At 35.0% G+C, this 22,681-nt stretch overlaps 1 protein-coding gene across 3 annotated transcripts in view; it reads left to right on the top strand.

Annotated features, from left to right (window-relative positions):
• CUL5 (cullin 5) overlaps window positions 1-22,681 on the top strand; it is a 96,618-nt gene that overhangs the window by 42,293 nt on the left and 31,644 nt on the right. For 2 of the 3 annotated variants that reach the window (XM_033410177.2, XM_033410178.2), the window contains exons 5-8: window positions 1,787-1,928; window positions 3,339-3,484; window positions 3,567-3,647; window positions 6,491-6,568. In XM_033410177.2, coding sequence (XP_033266068.1) covers window positions 1,787-1,928; window positions 3,339-3,484; window positions 3,567-3,647; window positions 6,491-6,568 — 447 coding nt within the window. The remainder of the gene's footprint in view (window positions 1-1,786; window positions 1,929-3,338; window positions 3,485-3,566; window positions 3,648-6,490; window positions 6,569-22,681) is intronic. The other variant, XM_004282272.3, reaches the window with a different exon arrangement.

Here is a 22,681-nt window from a genome sequence, read left to right on the forward strand (position 1 = left end):
TGAAATGAGTTTTTCTACTTCACATATAAATTCCTTTTCAGCTTTTGCCAGGTTTTATTGAATAATATTAGTTTTCTTTCGTCTTTTTTTAGCTTCAGTTCTCTTTCATCTTTTATGTGGTCTTAAGCTGTAAATCTGTGTCTTCAAACATTACCTCATTTGCTTTTCCTTTTCTCCTTTTCCTAGTTTTATCTTCATAATTTTATTTCATTATTCTTTCTCTGTACCTTTACCTTTCTATAAACTCAATTTTTTTCTGTTCAAAAAGTCTTTCCTTATTAGGTTACCTTCTGGTATCTTTGTGTTTAATTGTGGCTAAACTGCTGTCATCTTTATCATTTTTTTACTTAATTCTAGTTATTATAAACTCAGAATGTACCATGTTTATTTTCATATTTTGCCTAGTTTCTAGTTAAAAGCTCTGTGCCCAGTAACAACTCATGAATTAATGGAAAGAACTCAGCTCTGAAATTGAAGAGTCCCAGGTTTCCCTTTCAATTCTTCGGTCAATAATGTCCTAAGCTTGCTGTCCTCATTTTTCATATTTATAAGTACACACACACACACACACACACACACATTTCTACTTGTGAGAATCAAATGGAACCACAGATTTGAATAGTAAAAAATGCCATTTGAACTTTGAACAACTCACTGCTTGCTGTGATGGTTCTAGCAATCAGCTCAGGCATTTCAATAGTGTCTTGGACCTTGTTGCCCCTTCCCAGCCTTAAAATTTGTACTAATGCTGACAGCATACTCATGAATACGTATATGCCATTTTCATCATTTAAACAGAACATCCATAGGGTGGATTTGTATATTCTTTTCTTTTTGAGATTCATTATCAAACATATTTTCATTTGGTCCTTTTCACATTTATCATGTATTTGTACAAACATTCATATGACCATCCCAAACACATATCAGTATCTCTGAAATACAGCCTTGGAACTATAGGGAAGGTGACATTTTCCATGTATTACCATATTAATTTTTACAACAACCACTTGAAATTTGTACTGTTATTTTCACTATTTTACAGAAGAGAAAGCAGGCAAATAAGTAACAGCTGGAATTCAAATCCAGTTGTGTTTGATTCTGAAACACTTGTTCTTTTGTCAGTATTTACCACATGATAGTTACCAAATTTAAATATACTGCTTTCCTGTGACTTCCTTGGTGGCGCAGTACTTACAAATCCACCTGCCAGTGCAGGGGACATTGGTTGATCCCTGGTCCGGGAAAATCCCACCTGCCGCAGAGCAGCTAAGCCCTTGCACCACGACTACTGAGACTGCACTCTAGAGCCCACAAGCCATAGGTACTGAGTCTATGTCCCACAACTACTGAAGCCCGTGCACCCTAGAACTCACGTGCCGCAACTGCTGAGCCCATGCACCGCAACTACTGAAGCCCTTGTGCTCTAGGGCCTGAGTGCCGCAACTACTGAGCCCACATACTGCAACTACTGAAGCCCAGTGCGCCCAGCCTGTGCTCCGCAACAAGAGAAGCCACCACGATGAGAAACCCACACACCGCAATGAAGAGTAACATCCGCTCACCACAACTAGAGAAAGCCTGCGCGTGGCAACGAAGACCCAAAGCAGCCAAAAATAAAAATAAATAAATAAATATGTTGCTTTCCTGTAGTAGTCAAGTGAATGTAGGTCTAAGAATTTTATTTCCTTTTTTAGCATTTGTACTTAAAATTTTTTGTGTGTATTTATGGTACTTGGTATATTAATAATTGAAATGATGGCATATTTTCTTCTTTTTTTCCTAGCTCATGCTTGATACATGGAATGAGTCAATCTTTTCAAATATAAAAAACAGACTTCAAGATAGTGCAATGAAGCTGGTACATGCTGAAAGATTAGGAGAAGCTTTTGATTCTCAGCTTGTCATTGGAGTAAGAGAATCCTATGGTATGTTCTGAACCTTTATGATCAAATTTCCTTTTCATGGAAATTAAGACAATTATAGAATAGTAGTCTCAAAGTTATGTTTATTAGAATATAGTCACATCTACTTTTAGTGCCACATGAAATTAAGAGTACATAAAAGATATTCTGTTTTAATGAAAGCTACAAAAGTTTATATTCGTGTGGTTAATATTTATTTTCTCCATTTCACTCATTTCTTGGCTAGTGAATCTTTAGCAACCTATATTAGAGAAATGTAGATTCGAGTCTCTAGCTTATGAAAGGTAACTGGTTTTGCACTTATATTTTTAGGACATCAGTTTATTCCATGTATACGTTCTGGAATTTCTAAACTTTTTAGTGTCTGATAGTGATACTCTCATTTTTCGTTCAATCAAATGTACTGTTTCCTCTGACCAGAATACTTTTCTTCCTCTTTTATTTGCTAACTCATCCTCATTCTCTGTTTCCTCGTGGAGGCCTTTCCTAATTCCCAGAGTAGGTTAGGTGCTTCATAGTACCTGTGCTTCTCTTGTCGTAATACTTCAGTGTATTTAACTGTGTTCTTGACACTATATCTTTACTGAACATAGAATGCCTGATGCAAAATAGTTGTCGATAAGAAAGTTTTATATAAATGAACCTTTATTTATCTTTGACTTGCTTTCTCCATTGCCATTGTGTTTCTTTAGGTATCAAGTCTAGATTTCCATTAGCCATGTCCCTGAAATTTATTTCTTTTTATTTCAACTGCCACCAGTTAAGACTTCTTTGAATTCTACTTCTAGACTTTTCAAACAGTCTTCTTATAGTGATGTTATTGCTATCATTTAGCCCTTATACTTTCACAAGATTAATTTTTAAGTATAATTTTATTGGTGTTTTTATTACCCATTTAGTGGTAGGCCATGCTAAATTCAGGTTACTTAGCCAGAGATTTGAGGTTCTCCATAACCATTCCTAACTTACTATTCTACCTTACCTTCTATTAACCTTACAATCCACGCAGACAACCTCGTTGTTATACCTCGATTTGATCTTGTGTTGTTCTACTTCTGAATATTTACTTCCTTTACTAATCAGTGTAAATCCTACTTTGTTCCTAAAGGCTCAAACTCAAATCCCATCTTTTCTGTGAATGGTTTCTTGATCATCCAGTTTGAAGTCAGTCTCTTTCCTATTCAAAAATAAAATAGTTCATGTTATCTATACTATTTGTCACTTTACTACTCTATACTGTTATCTTTTTAAGTTTCTCATAAAGAAGGATTTTGTCTTTCATGGCTTTATGTTCTCTTGAGCATTGTCACAGTTCCTTGAACATGACTCCTCAATATTTGTTATTTCATTTATTGTACTCAAAATACTGATTTGAATCATAATTAGAGTAAAATTTTATTTTCTGTTTTTCAGTTAACCTTTGTTCTAATCCAGAGGATAAGCTTCAAATTTATAGGGACAATTTTGAGAAGGCATACTTGGATTCAACAGAGAGATTTTATAGAACACAGGCACCTTCGTATTTACAACAAAATGGTGTACAGAATTATATGAAATATGTAAGTGAGAACTTAGTATGTGTGGTAATTTGAGCTATTTTCTTGATTTTCTTAAAATGATTGCTATTTTGCTTCTGGACAGGCAGATGCTAAATTAAAAGAAGAAGAAAAACGAGCCCTACGTTATTTAGAAACAAGGCGAGAATGTAACTCTGTTGAAGCAGTAAGTAATTTTGTAATTGTTTATTCTTTGAGATTACTTGAAGTACAGTAGCCCAGGGGTGGTATATACATGAAACAAGTAACATTATTTATCCTTTCTCACTTCTGTGACCAATATTACTAATTGATTTTAGTACTCGTTCCCAGTACAACTTGAGAAGGCACGTTACTCAGAACTCATTGTTCTTCAGAGCTAATGTGCAAGATAAAATCTGTTTGCCATCCCTGCTCTAGACTTTTCTAAATTTAATGTACTTAATTTTTAATCAATCTCCTTCTATTATGTTTTGTGCCTACCTAAAGTTAACCATATTAGGGATTTTCAGGTATCAAGTAAAGTATGCTCCTGAGAGATACAGTTGATTCTCAGTATTGATGGTAATTACATTCTGTAAAATAGTGGCTGCGAATACTGAATGAATGAGCACCAAACCGTTACTACTAGGGGATATTTCTTCTTTTTATGTGAGGGTGTTTTCAAACTTTTCTTGTCATGAGATAAAATATTAATTACTTGATAAGAGAACATCAGTCTTTTAAATAGTTTTTATTTTATGTTGTAAGTTCCTCATTAAAAGAAAGAAATGATCAGAGGTAGTAGCCATGCTACAGTGTCTATTCTGGTGTTTTCTTTTACATGGATGATGACCTTAGTGTGCTTTGTTAAGGAATTTAAGAATCAAATTTGGGTAGAGGCTTAGAAATTGCTCAAATATAGCAATAATATTTCTTCCAGTTCCTTTCAGTCTTTGGAGCCTACAAACTAGATTTAGATTCACAGTCAAAGAAGTAACATTCCAGTTTGCTTACAACCAGACATTTTTCAACTATGGATGGGATTTCTTTTTTCCTTACTTTTGATTTTTCTTTGGCTTCTTCCATCTTGAGTGATAGTCATGTTTATTTGTTCAGATATTGGACTGAGTTGGATCGTTTTTCCCTTTTTTGTTTGTTTTGCTTTTTATTATGTACAGTATATATCCTCTTTCATATAACTCTGATATTGGCCAGGGAAGGGGGCAGATTTAGTGGTTGCTTATAGAAGTTCTCTATAGAGATTTAAAGCCAGGCTTGAACTTCATTCAGAAGGTAGGGAGGCCATTGAATATTTTTTAAACAAATAATGCTATGCTCAAACTTAATCCGTCAGAAAAATTAATCTAGTGTCAGTATGAAAGATTAATTGGAGTGGGGGGGACTTCCCTGGTGGTCCAGTGGCTAAGACTCTGTGCTCGCAGTGCATGGGGCCTGGGTTCGATCCCTGGTCAGGGAACTAGGTCACGCATGCCACAACTGAAGATCCTGTGTGCTGCAACTAAGACCAGCACAGCCAAATAAATAAATTTTTAAAAATTGGAGTGGAGAATAGCTTGGAATAGGAAGTGGGAGGCTTTTGCAATAATTTAAGCAAGGTATTAGGAGTGCCAGGTAGGGTTATAGCAATGGGAATGGAAAGAAAGAGGGTAGAGACAGACTTCCCAGAGGTGGAACATTGTAATATGAATGGGGCTGATATTGGAGAGAACTGAGTTAACAGTGTTTCTAAGGTTTTGGCTTGGGAGAATTGTGCTGCTGCGGGAAGATCAGGTATAAGAATAAATCTTCGTTGTGAGGGAAAAAAGATGAGTTTAATTAGAGGGATTTGAATATTTTGAATTGATTGGTGGGCCTATACCTCCTGGATGGGGATGTTGTAAGTTTGTAAGATAGAGTTGTTCTTCTATTCTTGTACTCTATTTTATACATCTTCGTTGTATCATATTTATAGTAAACTTAAAGAAGTTCAACTATAGAGGTCCAACTAATACAGTGAATAAGAGAGAGCAAGAAAAAGAGAATGAGAAAGGTAGAGATAAATAAATACACATGAAAACTTGTATAGAACAGTTAAGTCTCCCTTTCTACTTTAAAATACACACACACATTTTGGGAAAAACTAGAAATAGAAGATGTGAATTTGTGCTTCCATGGATACCAAGTGTGAACATCTTACCAAGCTGAATGATTCTAGAGTTTAAAGATAAGTTTTTGTTTTGTTTCAACAAAGACCCTAAGTGCAATATAATGTGCTTGCAAAGAAATTGTGCCTTATTGGGGAAGTAAGAGGTCTGTTTGTATGGTTTGTTTTGATTTTCTGCTTATTTTTCTTAAATCAACTATTTTGATTGATACAGAAAAGTTACAAAAGTTACAAAAATCTCAAGTGTAAGTGAGTTATCACAAAGTGAACATACCTGTGAAATTACCAGAAAAAGAATTATCAGCAAGTAAGAAACATTCCATCATGCTCCCTCCACAGTATTATTACCATCTTTTTTTCCCAAAGGTTATCACTTTCCTATCTCTTAAGAACATAGATTAATATTAATCAGTGACCACTATATAGTCTGTACAGGAAAATTTGGTGCAGAGAAGACATTAAGCATGAAAACTATAGAATTAATTGTAACATTGGGAATTTAAGGTTTAATGCAGATACACTACTGTATTATATACCTTACTGAGCTAAGGCCATTATACTATATACATAATATTTGTTATATATTTGTTAATTTACAGTTTCTGTTTCCAAAGAGAAATGGTGTGTTAAAGTGAAGTATGTTGTAATGGAAGGAACAGTAAACCAAAAAATCACCAAGTCCGGGGTTCTAATTTAATATGCATAAAGTATGAACAGTATTATTTGAATAGTTACTAAGAAAAGTGACTTCCATAATTGAAAATTATTCGGAGCAGACTTACTGCCCTAAATTCTGTCTTACAGGAATTATCAGCCATTAGAACATGCTATGCTATATCTTAATGCTTTATTGATAATAGTTTTCATCTCTCCTTACCTATTAGGCTATTACTAGTGGAAGACAATTACCTATCAGCTCATATGGGGCTACACAGTGTTGCACACCAGAATTTAATATTAAAGTATGTACATTTTGGACATTTGTGTTTTCTCTGAAAATTAGGAAATTATTATGATTTATCACTTACCTTTTTTGAATGTTGTAAGTCTTGATCTTAATCTTCTAAACCTGATTACTTTTCAATATCCTAGGAAAACAAATTCCTGGACCAGTGTTCTGTATAATAGAGCAAGTCTCACCTAAGTAGTACCCAGTTGTGAGGCCAGGCCTAATAAAGGCCAAATATACATTTCAAGTAATGTTCATATAGTGCTTAGCAGCTTACTGAATTCCCTTCCTTGTTTATAAGAGTTTTATTTTGTTCTTTTGAGTATTCTAAACATCTGATTATATCTTTGTAACATTAATATCTCTTATTTCCTTCAGTTGATTAAAGCTGTTAATGATTTATTTTAGGAAAATGTTAATAATATTGGGGATCCTTGTCTTCTTTCAATGTTTGATAGGAGTGCTTCTAAATGGTGCTTCTAAAGCACCATTAAGCATGATGCTTCTTTCTAGCATGATGTATGCATTTTATGATGCTAAGAAAGTACTTATTTTTCTTTTATTAAGAATATTATCAGGAATTATCTACCTTAGCCCTAAAGCCATCTTATTTTATGGAGAATCATTAGAGGCATTTCCATGAAGATAATAAACAAGGCAAGGACACCCACTATTTCTACTTCTATTGAACAGCGCATTAGAAGTATTAGCCCATGCAGTTAAACTACAGAAATCAATTAGAGGCATAGAATGGGTAAGCCAAAAGGAAAACTGTCTCATTTTAGAGATGATATGATAGTACTTTGTCTGGAAAACTCCACAGTTGATGATAAAACTCAAACAGTAAAGTAATTCAGGGAAGTGGCAGGATATAAAATTAACATACAAATATCAGTCTTCATATACACAAATAATAAACAGAAGATATAAGGTTAGGGCAAACCTTACTTATAGTAGCAACAAAGAAAATTAAATACTTGGGAAAAGTCTAGTAAGAAATGTGTGAAACCTGTAAGAGGAAACGTTTTAGACACTCCAAAGACACGGATGTAGACTTGAAAAAATGGAGAGATATCTCTTATTCTTAAATTCTATGACTTGAAATGGTACAGATATCAGTTCTTCTCTAAATTAATTTATATATTTCCTGTAATTCCAATAAAAATACCAACAACTATTTATTGAAATTAGACAAGTTGAAAAAAAGTTCATGTGGAAAAATAAACATGTAAGAATGGCCAGGAAAACACTGGAAAATAAAAACTTAGAAGAGAACTAGCCCTACCAGACATAAAACATACTATATAAATTCTCTGTAATTAAGTGGTGTGGTATAACAATAGAATAAACAAAAAGAAGATGAAATGAACAGAGAACTACAAAAACAACTGGAAAACAGGTAATAAAAGGGCCTAAGTAAACACATACCAATAATTACTCTATATGTCAGTGGACTAAATGCACTGATCAAAAGACATAGGGAGGGATGGGATTTCCCTGGTGGCGTAGTGGTTAATAATCAGCCTGCTGGTGCAAGGGACATGGGTTTGAGCTCTGGTCCAGTAGGATCCCATATGCTATGGAGCAACTAAGCCCATGTGCCACAACTACTGAGCCTGTGAGCCACAACAATTGAGCCCCCCTGCCACAACTACTGAAACCTGTATGCCTAGAGCCCATGCTCTGCAACAAGAGAAGCCACTGCAATGAGAAGCCTGCACACTGCAACAAAGAGTAGCCCCTGCTCACGGCAACTAGAGAAAGCCCGTGTGCAGCAACTAAGACCCAACACAGCCATAAATAAATTTAAAAAAAAATAGGCTAATTGTATTACAAAACAAGACCCTTCAGTATGCTGGCTACAAGAGACTCCCTTTAGGATGAAGGGCACACAAACTGAAAGTAGGTATGGGATAAGTTATTTCATGCAAACAGAAACGATAAGAAAGCAGGGGTAGCAATACTCATTTCAGAAAAAATTAAAACAAAGATCGTGATGAATCACAAAGAAGGGCAGTATATAATGATAAAGGAATTGATACAAGAAGAGGATATTATACTTGTTAACATATGTGCACCCAATCCAGGAACATCTAAGTATAAAGTAAATACTAACAGATATAAAGGGATAAATTGACAGTTAATACAGTAATAGTAGGACCCCACTGACATCAGTGGACACGTCATCCAGACAAACAATACGGCAGCAAAGATCCTGAATGACAGAATAGATGAGTTGGATTTAATTGTTGTCAACAGGACATTCCATCAAAAAAAAAAGGGCAGAATAAACATTCTTTTCAAGTGCACATGGAACACTTTCTAGGATAGGTCACATACTAGGTCACAAAACAAGACTTAACAAATTTAAGAGGATAGAAATTATATCAAGAGTTTTTTCTAATCACAACAGTGTGAAACTAGAAATCAACCATAGAAAGAAAAGTGGGAAAATAACAAACATGTGGAGACTAAACAACCTGCTGCTAAAAATCCAGTGAGTCAATGATGAAACTCAAAGAGGAAATCAGAAAATACATCTGGACAAATGAAAATGGAAACACTGCTTTCCAAAATCTATCTGATGCAGCAAAGCAGTTCTAAGAGGGACATTCATAGCAACTTCAGGCCTTCCTCAAGAAACAAGAAAAATCTCAAAGAACGTAACCTAATACCTAAAAGAAATAGAAAAAGAAGAGCAAACAAAGCCTAAAGTCAGGAGAAGGAAAGAAATAATAAAGATCATAGAGAAAAAAAATAAAGATTAAAAAAACCAAAAGAAAAGATTATTAAAACCAAGAGCTGTTTTTTTGAAAAGATAAACAAAATTGATAAATCTTCATCCAGGCTCACAAAGAAGAAACCGATAGGATCCGAATAAACAAAATAAGAAGTGAAAGAGGAGAAAGAACAACTGATACCACAGAGATAAAAAAATAAATCAATTGAAGAGGAGGGAACACTCTCAGATTGATTCTATGAGGCCTAATACCAATAGCAAACAAAGACACTACAAGAATAGAAAATTAGAGGCCAATATCTTTCATGAATACAAATGCAAAAATCCTCAACAAAATATTAGCAAATCGAATACAACAATGTGTAAAAAGGATCATACACCATGATCAAATTGGATTCATTTCCGTGTCACAAGGATGGTTCGGCATATGCAAATCAGTGTGATACACCACATTAAAGAAAGGAAAGATAAAAATCACGGTATCATCTCAGTAGATGCAGAAAAAACATTTGAAAAAATTCAACATCTGTTCATAGTAAAAACTCTTATCAAAGTGGGTGTAGAGGGAACATAACAAAGGCCATTTACAGCTAACCCTCAGTCAGCATAGTACTCCATGGTGAAAAGCTGCAAGGTTACCCACTAAATTCAGCAACAAGATAAGGATGCCCATTCTAGCTGCTTCTATTTAACCTAGTTGGAAGTCCTAGCCACAGCAGTAAGACAAGAAAAAGAAAAGGTATCCAAATTTAAAGGGAAGAGGTAAAGTTGTCACTGTTTGCAGATGACATGATACTCTGTATAGAGAACCATAATGTCTCCGCCCCAGAACTGTTAGAACTAAGAAATGAATTCAGCAAGGTTGCAGAATACAAGATTAATGTATTTCTATTTCTGTTGAATTTCTATACACTAATAATGAAATATCAGAGAATTTAAAAACCAATCTCATTTAAAATTACATCAAAAAATGTAAATACCTAGGAATAAACTTAACCAAGGAGATTAAAGGCATATACTCTGAGAACTATAAACCATTGATGAAGGAAATTGAAGATGATTCGAAGAAGTGGAATGATATCCCATGCTTGCTTGGATTGGAAGAATTAATATTTTGAAAATGGCCATACTACCCAAAGCAATCTACAGATTTACTGCAATCCTTATTCAAAATACCTGTGACATTTTTCACAGAACTAGTACAAATAATCCTAAAATTTACATGGGACCACAAAAGACCCCGAATTGCCAAAGCAATCCGACACTGTCTTCAACAAGTGGTGTCTGGGGAAACTATATAGCTATGTGTAAAACAATGAGATTAGAACATTCCCTCACACGTATACAAAAATAAGTTCAAAGTAATTTAAAAACATAAATGTAAGACCTGAAACCATAAAACTCCTAGAAGAGAATATATTCAGGACACTTTGTCATAAATCGTAACAATATTTTCTTGGATGAGTCTCCCAAGGCAGAAGAAATGAAAGCAAAAATAAACAAATGGGGCCTAATTAAACTTAAAAGCTTTTGCACAGCAAAGGAAACTATCAAGAAAACGAAAACAATCTGGGAGAAAATATTTACAAATGATGCAGCCGACAGGGATTAACAAGGATTTGTTAATATCCAAAATGTAGGAACAGTTCATAAAACTCAATATCAGAAAAAGAAACAACCCAATCAAAAAATGGGCAGAAGACCTGAATAGATATTTCTCCAAAGAAGGCATAGAGATGGCTAAAAGGCATATGAAAAGATGTTCAACATTGCTAATTATTAGAGAAATGCAAATCAAAATTACACTGATGTACCACCTCACACCTGTCAGAATGGCTATCATCAAAAAGTTCACAAATAACAACTGTTGGAGAGGATGTGGAGAAAAGGGTACTCACGTACACTGTTGTTGGGAATGCAAGTTAGTGCAGCCACTATGGAGAACAGTATGGAGGTTCCTTAAAAAACTGAAAATAGAGTTACTATACTATCCAGCAATCCCACTCCTGGTTATGTATCCGGAAAAGATGAAAACTCTTAATTCGAAAGGTTACATGCACCCCAATGTTCATAGCAGTGCTATTTGTAATAGCCAAGACATGGAAGCCACCCAGGTACCCGTCAACAGATGATTGGATTAAGATGTGGGGTGTATGTGTACACACACACACAAACACACACACAATGGAATATTAGCCATAAAAAAGAATGAAATATTGCCATTTGCAGCAACATGGATGGACCTAGAGATCATTATGCTTAATGAAATAAATCAGACAGAGAAAGACATGCACAGTATGGCATCACATGTGGAATCTAAACGATACAAATATGCAAAACAGAAACAGAGTCACAGATATAGAAAGCAAACTTGTGGTTACCAAAGGGGCAAGGGAAGAGGGGAGAGATAAATTAGGGGTATGGGATTAACAGATACAAACTACTGTATATAAAATAGATAAGCGGGCTTCCCTGGTGGCGCAGTGGTTGAGAGTCCGCCTGCCGATGCAGGGGATGTGGGTTCGTGCCCCGGTCCGGGAAGATCCCACATGCCGTGGAGTGGCTGGACCTGTGAGCCATGGCCGCTGAGCCTGTGCTCCGCAACGGGAGAGGCCACAACTGTGAGAGGCCCGTGTACCGCAAAAAAAAAAAAAAAAAAAAAAAAAGCAAGGATATACTGTATAGTGCAGGAAATTTTATCTATTACCTTATAATAACTATAATGGAGTATAGTCTGCAAAAATACTGAATCACTATGCTGTATACCTAACTAACTGTACACCTATCTGAAAGTAGTACAATATTTTAAATCAACTATGAATTGGTTTCAATAAAAATACATAAATTAAAAAAAATAGTGTGATATTGACCCATGAATAGATAGTAGACTAGTGGAATGGTATAGAAAGTGCAGAATTATATATGACAAAGGTTGCATGTCAAATCAGTGGCGATAAAGATGGACTTTTTAAAAAATGGTGATGGGATGACTCAGCAGATACTTGGAAAAAGATCTTTAGATCTGTATTTTACACCATTCAGAAAAATAAACCCCAAATAGATCAGGGATCTACATGTTAAAAATGGAATCATACAAGTACTAGAAGAATTCCTCTTTAACTTTGGCGTAGAGAGAGGGTTTTTTTTATGACTCAGAGTTCAGAGTCAGTAAAAGAAAAGACTGACAAATGTGACTATACAGTAAAAAATTTGCAATCTTAAAAGTTCTCATAAGAAAATAAAATTTTTAACTACGTAGTTATGTATGTATGTTAACTGGACTTAATTGTGGTGACTTAATTCACAGTGTATACAATTATCTATTATGTTGCACACCTTAAACTAATGTTATATGGCAATTATACCTCAATAAAAATAAATTAAAATAATTTTAAAAATTAAAAAGTATGTAATTGCAAAAAGTACAATCAGCAAAGTTAAAAATCAGCTCACAACCTGGGAAAAAGTATTTGAAATATATGTCACAGACAAAAGCCCAATATCCCTACTATATAAAGTTCTACTATATAAAGAACTTTTAAAAATTGGGGAACAAAAAATGATAAATATCTGGTAGAAAAACGTTGGAAAAAAGATGCAGATATATACTTAATACTGGCCATCATACATGAAAAATGTTCAGAGTTTTAGAGAAGAATTCTCTAAAAATGTGGAGGGAAATTGACGATCACTATTAGGTACGATCACACTAATAGTTGTTGCAGACAAGCTTCACTAATGGATACTAAAATCAGTGGCCAAAGGTTTGAGGTAGAATTGACAGTTTCAGAGTATCTTCCTCAAGATATTTGGTAAGGGAAAAATAGTTACTACGATGGAGAAACCCAAAAAACACTTATCTTAATCAAGTGATCAAGGTTAACATAACCAGTAATAGGACATATTGATATTATGTACCCCTTCATATGATACACTAAGAAGAGTACAAAATCATTTCTGTTGTATTCTTGTCAAAAATTAGTACTCTTATTCTAATAAGAAAATTTTAGAGAATCCCTATTTTTGGGGCAGTGTACAAAATAACTGGCTACTATTCTTTAAAAGTGTCAAGATCCTACGTAAGGAGGCAAAAGACCTGTATGCAGAAAACTGTAGGATACTGATGAAAGAAACCAAAATGACACAAACAGATGGCGAGATACACCAAGTTCTTGGATTGGAAGAATTAATATTGTGAAAATGACTATACTGCCCAAAGCAATCTACAGATTCAGTGCAATCCCTATCAAATTACCAATGGCATTTTTCACAGAACTAGAACAAAAAATTTTACAATTTGTGGGGAAACACAAAAGACCCTGAATAGCCAAAGCAGTCTTGAGAAAGAAAAACGGAGCTGGAGGAATCAGGCTCCCTGACCTCAGACTATACTACAAAGCTACAGTGATCAAGACAGTATGTTACTGGCCCAAAAACAGAAATATAGATCCATGGAGCAGGATATAAAGCCCAGATATAAACCCACGCACCTATGGTCACCTAATCTATGACAAAGGAGGCAAAAATATATAATACAATGGAGAAAAGACAGCATCTTCAATAAGTGGTGCTGGGAAAACTGGACATGTAAAGGAATGAAATTAGAACATTCCCTAACACCACACACAAAAATAAACTCAAAATTGATTAAAGACCTAAATGTAAAGCCAGACACTATAAAACTCTTAAAGGAAAACATAGGCAGAACACTCTGACATAAATTGAAGTGAGATCTTTTTTGACCCACCTCCTAGAGTAATGGAAATAAAAACAAAAAATAAACAAATGGAACCTAATTAAAAGCTTTTGCACAACAAAGGAAACCATAAACAAGACAAAGAGACAACCCTCAGAATGGGAGAAAATATTTGCAAACAAAGCAGCTTACAAAGGATTAATCTCCAAAATATACAGGCAGCTCATGAAGCTCAATATCAAAAAAAGACCTAATCAAAAAATGGGTGGAAGACCTAAATAGAAATTTCTCCAAAAAACATACAGATGGCATGTGGAAAGATGCTCAACATCATGAATTAGTAGAGAAATGCAAATCAAAGCTACAATGAGGTATCACCTCATACGGGTCAGAATGGCCATCATCAAAAAATCTACAAACAAATGCTGGAGAGCATGTGGAGAAAAGGGACCCCTCATGCACTGTTGGTAGGAATGTAAATTGATACAGCCATGTAAATGGAAAACAGTATGGAGTTTCCTTAAAAAACTAAAAATAAAACTAGCATATGACCCAGCAATCCCGCTACTGGGCATATACCCAGGGAAAACCATAATTCAAAAAGACACATGCACCCCTATGTTCTCAGCAGCACTATTTACAATAGCCAGGACATGGAAGCAAACCTAAATGTCCATCAACAGAGGAACGGGTAAAGAAGATATGGTACGTGTATACAATGGAATATTACTCAGCCGTAAAAAGGAATGAAATTGGGTCATTTGTAGAGATGTGAATGGACCTAGAGACTGTCATACAGAGTGAAGTCAGAAAAACAAATATCGTATATTAATGTACGTATGTGGAATCTAGAAAAATGGTGTAGATGAAATCTGTTTGCAAAGCAGAAATAGAGACACAGAGGTAGAGAACTAATGTATGGATACCAAGAGGGAAAGAGGAGGATGGGAGGAACTGGGAGATTGGGTTTGACATATACCCTATGGATACTGTGTATAAAATAAATAACTAATGAGAACATATTGTACAGCACAGGGAACTCTACTTAATGCACTGTGGTGACCTAAATGGGAAGGAAATCCAAAAAAAGAGGGAATATATGTATATGTATAGCTGGTTCATTTTGCTGTATAGTAGAAACTAACAGAACATTGTAAAGCAACTATATGCCAATAAAAATTAAATGTGTCCAGATCATAGCACACACACACGGACCAAGAAATTGTCACAGATTGGAGGAGACTAGGAAAACTAACAACAAAATGTAATCTGGGTTTGTAGATAGCATCCTGGAATAGGAAAGACTGGTGAATTTCTAATAAGGTCTGTAGTTAAATAATATTGTACTAATATTATTTTCCTGGTTTTGATAGTTGTGCTGTAGTTATGTAAAAAGTTACCATTATGGGAAATAGGGTGATGGATGTATAGGTACTCTCTGCTATTTTTACAACTTTTATGTAAGGCTAAAATCAAAATAAAATGTAAAAAAATAAAGAATATTGCGAAGAATGCCTTTATTATTTGGGAAGCATCAGTGGAGATGATCATGTGGCATTTTCCTCCGTTGAACTAATTCAGGAAATCACATTAACAGAGTTCCTAACATAATAGCATTCTTTCATTTTAGGATAGAACAGAAAGTCCCCCTGTCTTTTTTTTTTGGCCACACTGTGCAGCATGTGGGATCCTAGTTCCCTAACCAGGGATTGAACCCGTGCCCCCTGCAATGGAAGTGTGGAGTCTTAACAACTGGACCTCCAGGGAAGTCCCAAAGTCCCATTTTTAATGGATAAAAATTTATACCCCAAAGGGATTTTGACATATACTATATATAGCCAATAAAAGTTACTCTCAAGATATTTCTGTTTTTTATATATAAAATGTTTAAATGTTTGGTTTAGCATGTAATAACTATATTTTTGGGATCCTTTTATAGATTTATCCTAATTCAACTTTCATTTGGATTTGCTTGTTGTCAATACAGCAGATTCTAATAGAGATGAATTGAAGAAAAGTGAGTTATGCTGTTTGGATAGGGTAATATATTGATATTTTGAACTGAAATCTCTAGGCCAGAGATTTTCAATGAAGATAGTATCTACCTCCAGAGAGTGTTATTGAAATTTGTGGAGGCTTTTTTTTTTTGGTTGTCACAATGATTGATTTTTAGTGAATGGAGTCCAGGAATGCTACATGTCTCACAGTGCTCAGACTGTCCCACATAAATAAGAATTAGCCCATATCCCAAAAATAATATTCAGTGCTCCCGTAGCCACTCATGTAAATGAAAATCTTGTTTACACTTAGATATCTGAGTCTAGAATTTAATTTCATTTTACTTTTAAACCAGAACATTTTTGCACGATATTAGTAATACACTTCATTTTCTAGGTATGTTGTTGTGTAAATTGAGCAATGAAAATATATTTTTTGTTTGGAATCTTAAATTTTTTTCACTGTTGGAAATTTATATCATCTATAGTGATACTGCTCATGGTATCTGTGTCACCAATGAACCTGTGTTAAATTGAGGTCAGGACCATGAATGCTGCCAGTTTGTCCCTCCAGTTTGTGACCTGAGAGGAGTCTTGTTCCACCGGTTTTAATTAGCCTAGCTCTAATTGGCCTAGCTTGGGTTGAGTGCCCAAACTTGGATCAAATGCTTTGTGTGTGTGTCTTTGTACACATGTGCAAGCATGCTTGAGTTGTCAATGTGTTTGTAGTAGGTATGATATAGTAATACTTGACTCATCCAGAAGATAACCCTTTTAGCAACTTTAGCTACTTGCAGTTCAGTGGAGAACTTAAACAGTAAGTTAGGCCAAGAGTTCTGAGCAGCTGCATTGCATTAGGTGTCTGACAGGCCCAGTCTTCAACTTTTGCTTATAGGAGAACAACTTAGCCCCACCCAGATCCAGCTTAGCCCCAACACAATTCTAATGAGCTTGATTATCACTGGATGGGCCTCTAGCAAATGAGCACCGTATATTAGTAAAACCAGGTAAGAGGCTTCAGAGCTGTGCTGCTTGAAGAGGCATTATTGACAGAAAAGTGACACGTAACAGTAAGAAAAGAATGAGAAAAAATATTTTTAAAAATTACTTAAAATTTTTTTTCTGTGGCTATTAGTATTTTAGGTGATAGTCCTGTATAGCTTGGTTTTACCTGAAGGCAGTCATTTATTGTGCACCTAAACTATGTCAGGCCTTGTGCTAGTGGGGATAAGAACGTAGAACGGGTTCCTATCTTCAAAGTAACACTAGAATAAAATGGATTGTTTATACAGTGGAATAATGGAATAGAGAGTGAAATGGTGATGGCAGGTCTTCATTTCTTCTCATTGACCAGAGCTCTGATAGGGAAGCAGTGTATTACACTGGTTAGGGACATACATGTTGGAAGAAGATGAGGATTTGAATTCCATTGTCATTTTACCAGCTGTGTGCCCTTTGTCAATTTCTTCAACCTTTGTAATCCTTGTTTTCCTAACTGTAAAGTGGGGTAATACCCACTTGTGTTTAATGAACTACTATATCAAAACATTAAGTGCTGTGCCTGGCATGGTAGTTTTTACTGTTAGGGCTGTGGTTTACAGACGTTGCTTACTGATTCTCAGAGAGATAGACACTATTTTGCTACCTGTGCAAAATATTGATAAAAAATGGAATTAGCAACAAGGTCACAAGTCATAAGTTGTTAACATTAAAGTAAGTAAAGTACTTGTTAACCTTCAGTATTTAAGTATATTAAGGGTGGTATTTAAAAAGTCAGGGTGAGTCTAACTGACTGCATTGGTCTATGTAGAGAGTTACTTGTATAACTAGTTGAGAAGTGAAGCAAGAAACACTGGTTATAAAGGTTTAAAAAAACCTTTTTAAAAAAAAAGAAGTTAATTTTGAGAATAGCCTACCACACATGGAATAAATGAATTCTTGAATACATAACCATATCCATGTATGGTTAGAGACCTGATAATGATAAAGTAGAATCTTAAGGTGGAGTAATCTAGGATGATTTTTAATTCAACTCCTCTATTTTATAGCTAAGGCAAAAGCAAATTATAACTTACAGGGAATTACATAACTAACAAAAATCAGAACTGTTCCTATTGTTTTTATTAAACTTCAGTGAAGTAGCATTGTGCAAATGGAATATCACTAAAAAAAGACTCTAGTACATCAGTTAGCCTACCTATCCCACCTTTCTCATCTTCACAGAGCTATGCATTCATTCATTCAACAAATACTGAGTGCCTGCTGTGTTTTATGGCAGGCATCATCTTTGAAGAGTTTTGCTATAAAGGAAGGTAAAACATCAAGCACATTGATAGTTAAAGTGTTTCACCTTGCAGACCTCTGGGGAGATTGCTATGGATTTAGAAGTTGTGCTCATCTCAGGCAAAATACAGGAGTTGATGACATATGGCAAAAAGTTTTTTTCTTCACGGAAGCTAGCAAAAGGAGACAGAAAGGGAATACAAGGTGAGAGAGATGGTTTATCACTATCCTTTCCATTCAAGACGTATTTTTCAAATAACAAGTATATACTCAGGGTTGACTCTGTATGTAGAACTTTGGTAAATGATGGGGAGAAAAATACAAAAGAGGAATAACATGGTCCCTGCCCTCAAGAAACTGACCCTCTTGTTAAGACAAGACTCTTTGGAGATAAGGAGAGAACTCTATCAAGCAACCTCCCTTTCTTCTTTTTGCCTACATAAAATAGTTTTCTAAAGGATTTTCAATACACAGGGATCTGTACCATGATTCTTCTTTTTATTTTTATTTATTTATTTATTTATTTTTTGCGGTACGCGGGCCTCTCACTGTTGTGGCCTCTCCGTTGCGGAGCACAGGCTCCGGACGCACAGGCTCAGCGGCCATGGCTCACGGGCCCAGCCGCTCCGCGGCATATGGGATCTTCCCAGACCGGGGCACGAACCCGTGTCCCCTGCATCGGCAGGCAGGCTCTCAACCACTGTGCCACCAGGGAAGCCCTTCTCTTTATTTTTTAAAAAAATATTTGTTATGAAACTTTTCAAATATTTTCAGAAGTAGAGAAAATAGTATAATGAACCCCACCCTCCAAACCTAGCCAGCAACAATGATCATCATTTTGTCATACTTGCTTGGTTGATCCTTTTTTTCTTTTCTTTCCTTTTTCCCCTTTCCTCCTTTCCTATCCTTTCTTTTCCTTCCCTTCCCTTTCCTTCTTTTCTTTATTTTTTTTAAATTAAAAAAAAAATTTTTTTTTTGGCCAGGCTGTGCAACTTGCAGGATCTTAGTTCCCTGATTAGGGATTGAACCTGGGCCCTGGCAGTGAAAATGTCAAGTCCTAACCACTGGACTTCCAGGGAATTCCATCTTTTCTTTCTTTTCTCTCTTTCTTCCTTTCCTCTAGCATTTAAAGAAGTTATGATGTACATTTTTACTCTAAACACTTCTATATTATAACATTACTTTTATTGCCTGTATATATTTCATTATATATATGTACTATAATATACCTAACTACTTCTCTAATGATGGGAATTTTCATTATTATTTGTTATTATTATGGTTTTTTTTAATAAATAGTACTTCCTGGAATGTATTTACATGTTTATATCTTATATCCTGATATATTTTTAAAATCTTTATGTATACATCTTTCTTACATGTGGCATTCTATTAGAATGGAATTTCCTGGAAATGAGATTGCTGAAGCAAAGGGTATGCACCTTTTACAGATTGCTATATAAGACCAAACTGATTTTCAGAAATGTTGTTGTAATTCTGATTCCCATTAACAATATACGTGTTTATCTTTGCTGATCTGGGTTTTTTCAGTCTATTAATTTTGCCAATTTCCCAGTGTCATAGATTTTAAAATATTTTTTAACGTGCATTTAAAAATTACTAGGGGACTTCCCTGGCAGTCCAGTGGTTAAGACTCTGCGCTTCCAATGCACGGGGCGCGGGTTCGATCGCTGGTTGGGGAACTAAGATCCCATATGCTGCATGGTGCAGCCCCCCCCCCCAAAATGCTAATGAGGCTGGGTATCTTTATTTTTTTAGGATTGACATTAATTGTTTAATTCAAGGGAATATCCATCTGCTAGTTCCTATCATTAAGAACATTGGATTTTCCACTACTTTATTCTTATTATGGACCATTTGTATTTCTTCTTTTGTGAGTTGAGGCTACTCTTTCATTATTTTACTTCTTTATTCAAAAAACCATAGTATCTTGATTTCCTATCTCTGATTTTCAAGGCCCTTCATAATTTGGCCATAACTTATTTTTCTAACTTAATACTGTCCAGTAGGAGTCATTCTACCCAATAAGGAATATTTTCTTATTCATATACCTCATTCTATTCGTTTTTTTCTTGGATTCATTCTTTTTAAGTAATGTTTTACATTTCTTTTCTGCCTATTCAAATCCTTCAGAATTCTTAAAGCCCATCTTGCGAGTCTCCCCAAATACTCTAGCCTTCATCCATTTCCTGTTATTTGAATTCCCACTGTACCAATTGTTTCTACAACTTGATTTAGTAGCAAATTATAGGCTACTTTGTTGTGTTATTTATCAAGCACCAAATGTGTTGAGTCCATGAATATATAGCTGGATGGAACACAGTCTCTGTCCTTGTGAAGTTTATTTATAGTGTAGTAATAATGTGTTTATTTCCATCTCTTTGCTTTATTGGTGAAATTGAACTTTTCATATACCTCTGTTATGTATGAAGTATGCACACATTTTAGATACACTATAGTTACATATCCCAAACTGGATTGTAAGAGCATTGAGTGTATAAACCATGTTTTATCTTCTCTATTCCTTACAACACTTAACTCATTTCTGAGCACATAGCCATTACTAAGTATATACTTGCTCTCTTAATGTAGTATCAAAAGTTGTAGGCTTGGAGTCACATACCTGGCCTCATATTACAGCTCAAGACCTTATGAACTAATTGTGTAACATTTGTAAGTTACTTAGCCTCTGTAAGCTTGTTTCCTCATATGTTAAATATCTGCTTCATAAGGTTTTCATGAGTTAAATGACATATGGGTTAATCAGATAATGTATGTAAAGCATTTACAGAGTAGGTGCTCATTAAAAGATATTTGTTATTATAATAACTTGTTTAACCTTTCAAGCTAGAAAGTGTTTCAGTAACCTTTATATCCCTAACTCCTTTCATCTAAGCAGTTACCAAATTCTGCTCAGTTTACTTCAACTATCTTGTCAATTTAGCCTCTCGTTTATGTTATGTTATGTAATGTTATGTTATGTTATGTTATTTTTTTGGTCGCACCACGTGGCTTGCAGGATCTTGGTTCTCTGACCAGGGATTGAACCGAGACCCATGGCAGTGAGAGCCCGAGTCCTAACCACTGGACACCTAGCCTCCTTGGTCTCTCCTTTAAATCCTCATTGTAACCCACAATAAGAAATACATTTTTTATTGTGACTTAGTATATGCTTTGTTTATTTGCTCATATCTGAAACAATGTTATGAAATAATATTGTTTTTGTATGTGATGCACTCTGATTTTTTTTTTGTTCTGTTCTATATTAAAAAAAAAAAACAAGCTGTTTCACAACAGTTTGAAACACATGACACATGATTTTTGGAGTCTGCAAAATTTGGACTACTCCTGAACTAGATTATGTTCAAGTGTAAATTTTCAGTGAAACAGAAAACAGATTATTTTAGAAAACAGAAAATAGAGCTTATTTTAGAAAACAGAGCTTAATCTGATTACACTTTGTTTCTTCTTCATTAGTTGTATATAGTTAGATTTACCTATTCTCTGTCGAAGGTGGGAGTGTTCCATTGTGCATATTCCAGGGCTGGTATAGAATGAGATTACTCAGTAATTGGGGCAGAGCTTCCCACCCTGGCAGAAATTTCTCAACCATTTCATATGTATGTTGTTCTTCTTAGGACAGAAATTGACATACATGGACTTTAAAGTCATTAGTGTAATTCTCATAGAGGGAGCGATCTGAAAAAATTCCTTTTATTGTGGAAATTTTTTTAACATTTTAAAAAGTGGAAACAGTGATATAATGAATCTCCATTACATAAATTTAACTTCAGTAATATAACAACATTATGTCAATTCCAAGAGGAATTTTTAGCAAAGAACTTTTAAGGCACACACAATTCCCTTCCTTAATACAGACAAATGATCTGTTTTTCAGAAGAGAGGTATCAGCCTTAATGTACCTTGTGTTAGTAATCACAACCTGTTCATTTTGATACCTGCAAGAAGAATAAATATATGACACGAAGGAGCAGTGGTGGAGTGGAGCCAGCCAGAACATTAGACCCTGACCATCTTAACTTGCAATCTTTCAACAGCCATGTTTGCCAGTCTCCCCACCACCACTCAGTACCACCTACCTTGCTGACATTAGACTGACCTTTTAAAAATGACTTGGTGGGGGAATAGAAGCTCATTACATTTATCTTCTGTTTAAAACCTTCCCTACCTATAGAGTAAAATCCCAAACCATAGGTTTTCATTCATAATCTGGCTCCAGTCTACCTTTCTCTCCCACTCTCTTCATATTCAGCTTTTTTTTCTTAGAATACCCAATCCATTTTAAGATTTGTACTTTTCAATATCCAATTTAGATTTCTTCTTGTGGATGAGACCTTTTTAACTACCCAGAAAAAAATAGTAGTTCCT

The sequence above is a fragment of the Orcinus orca genome, chromosome 8, assembly GCF_937001465.1.
Source record: "Orcinus orca chromosome 8, mOrcOrc1.1, whole genome shotgun sequence".
Taxonomy (NCBI): Eukaryota; Metazoa; Chordata; class Mammalia; order Artiodactyla; family Delphinidae; genus Orcinus; species Orcinus orca.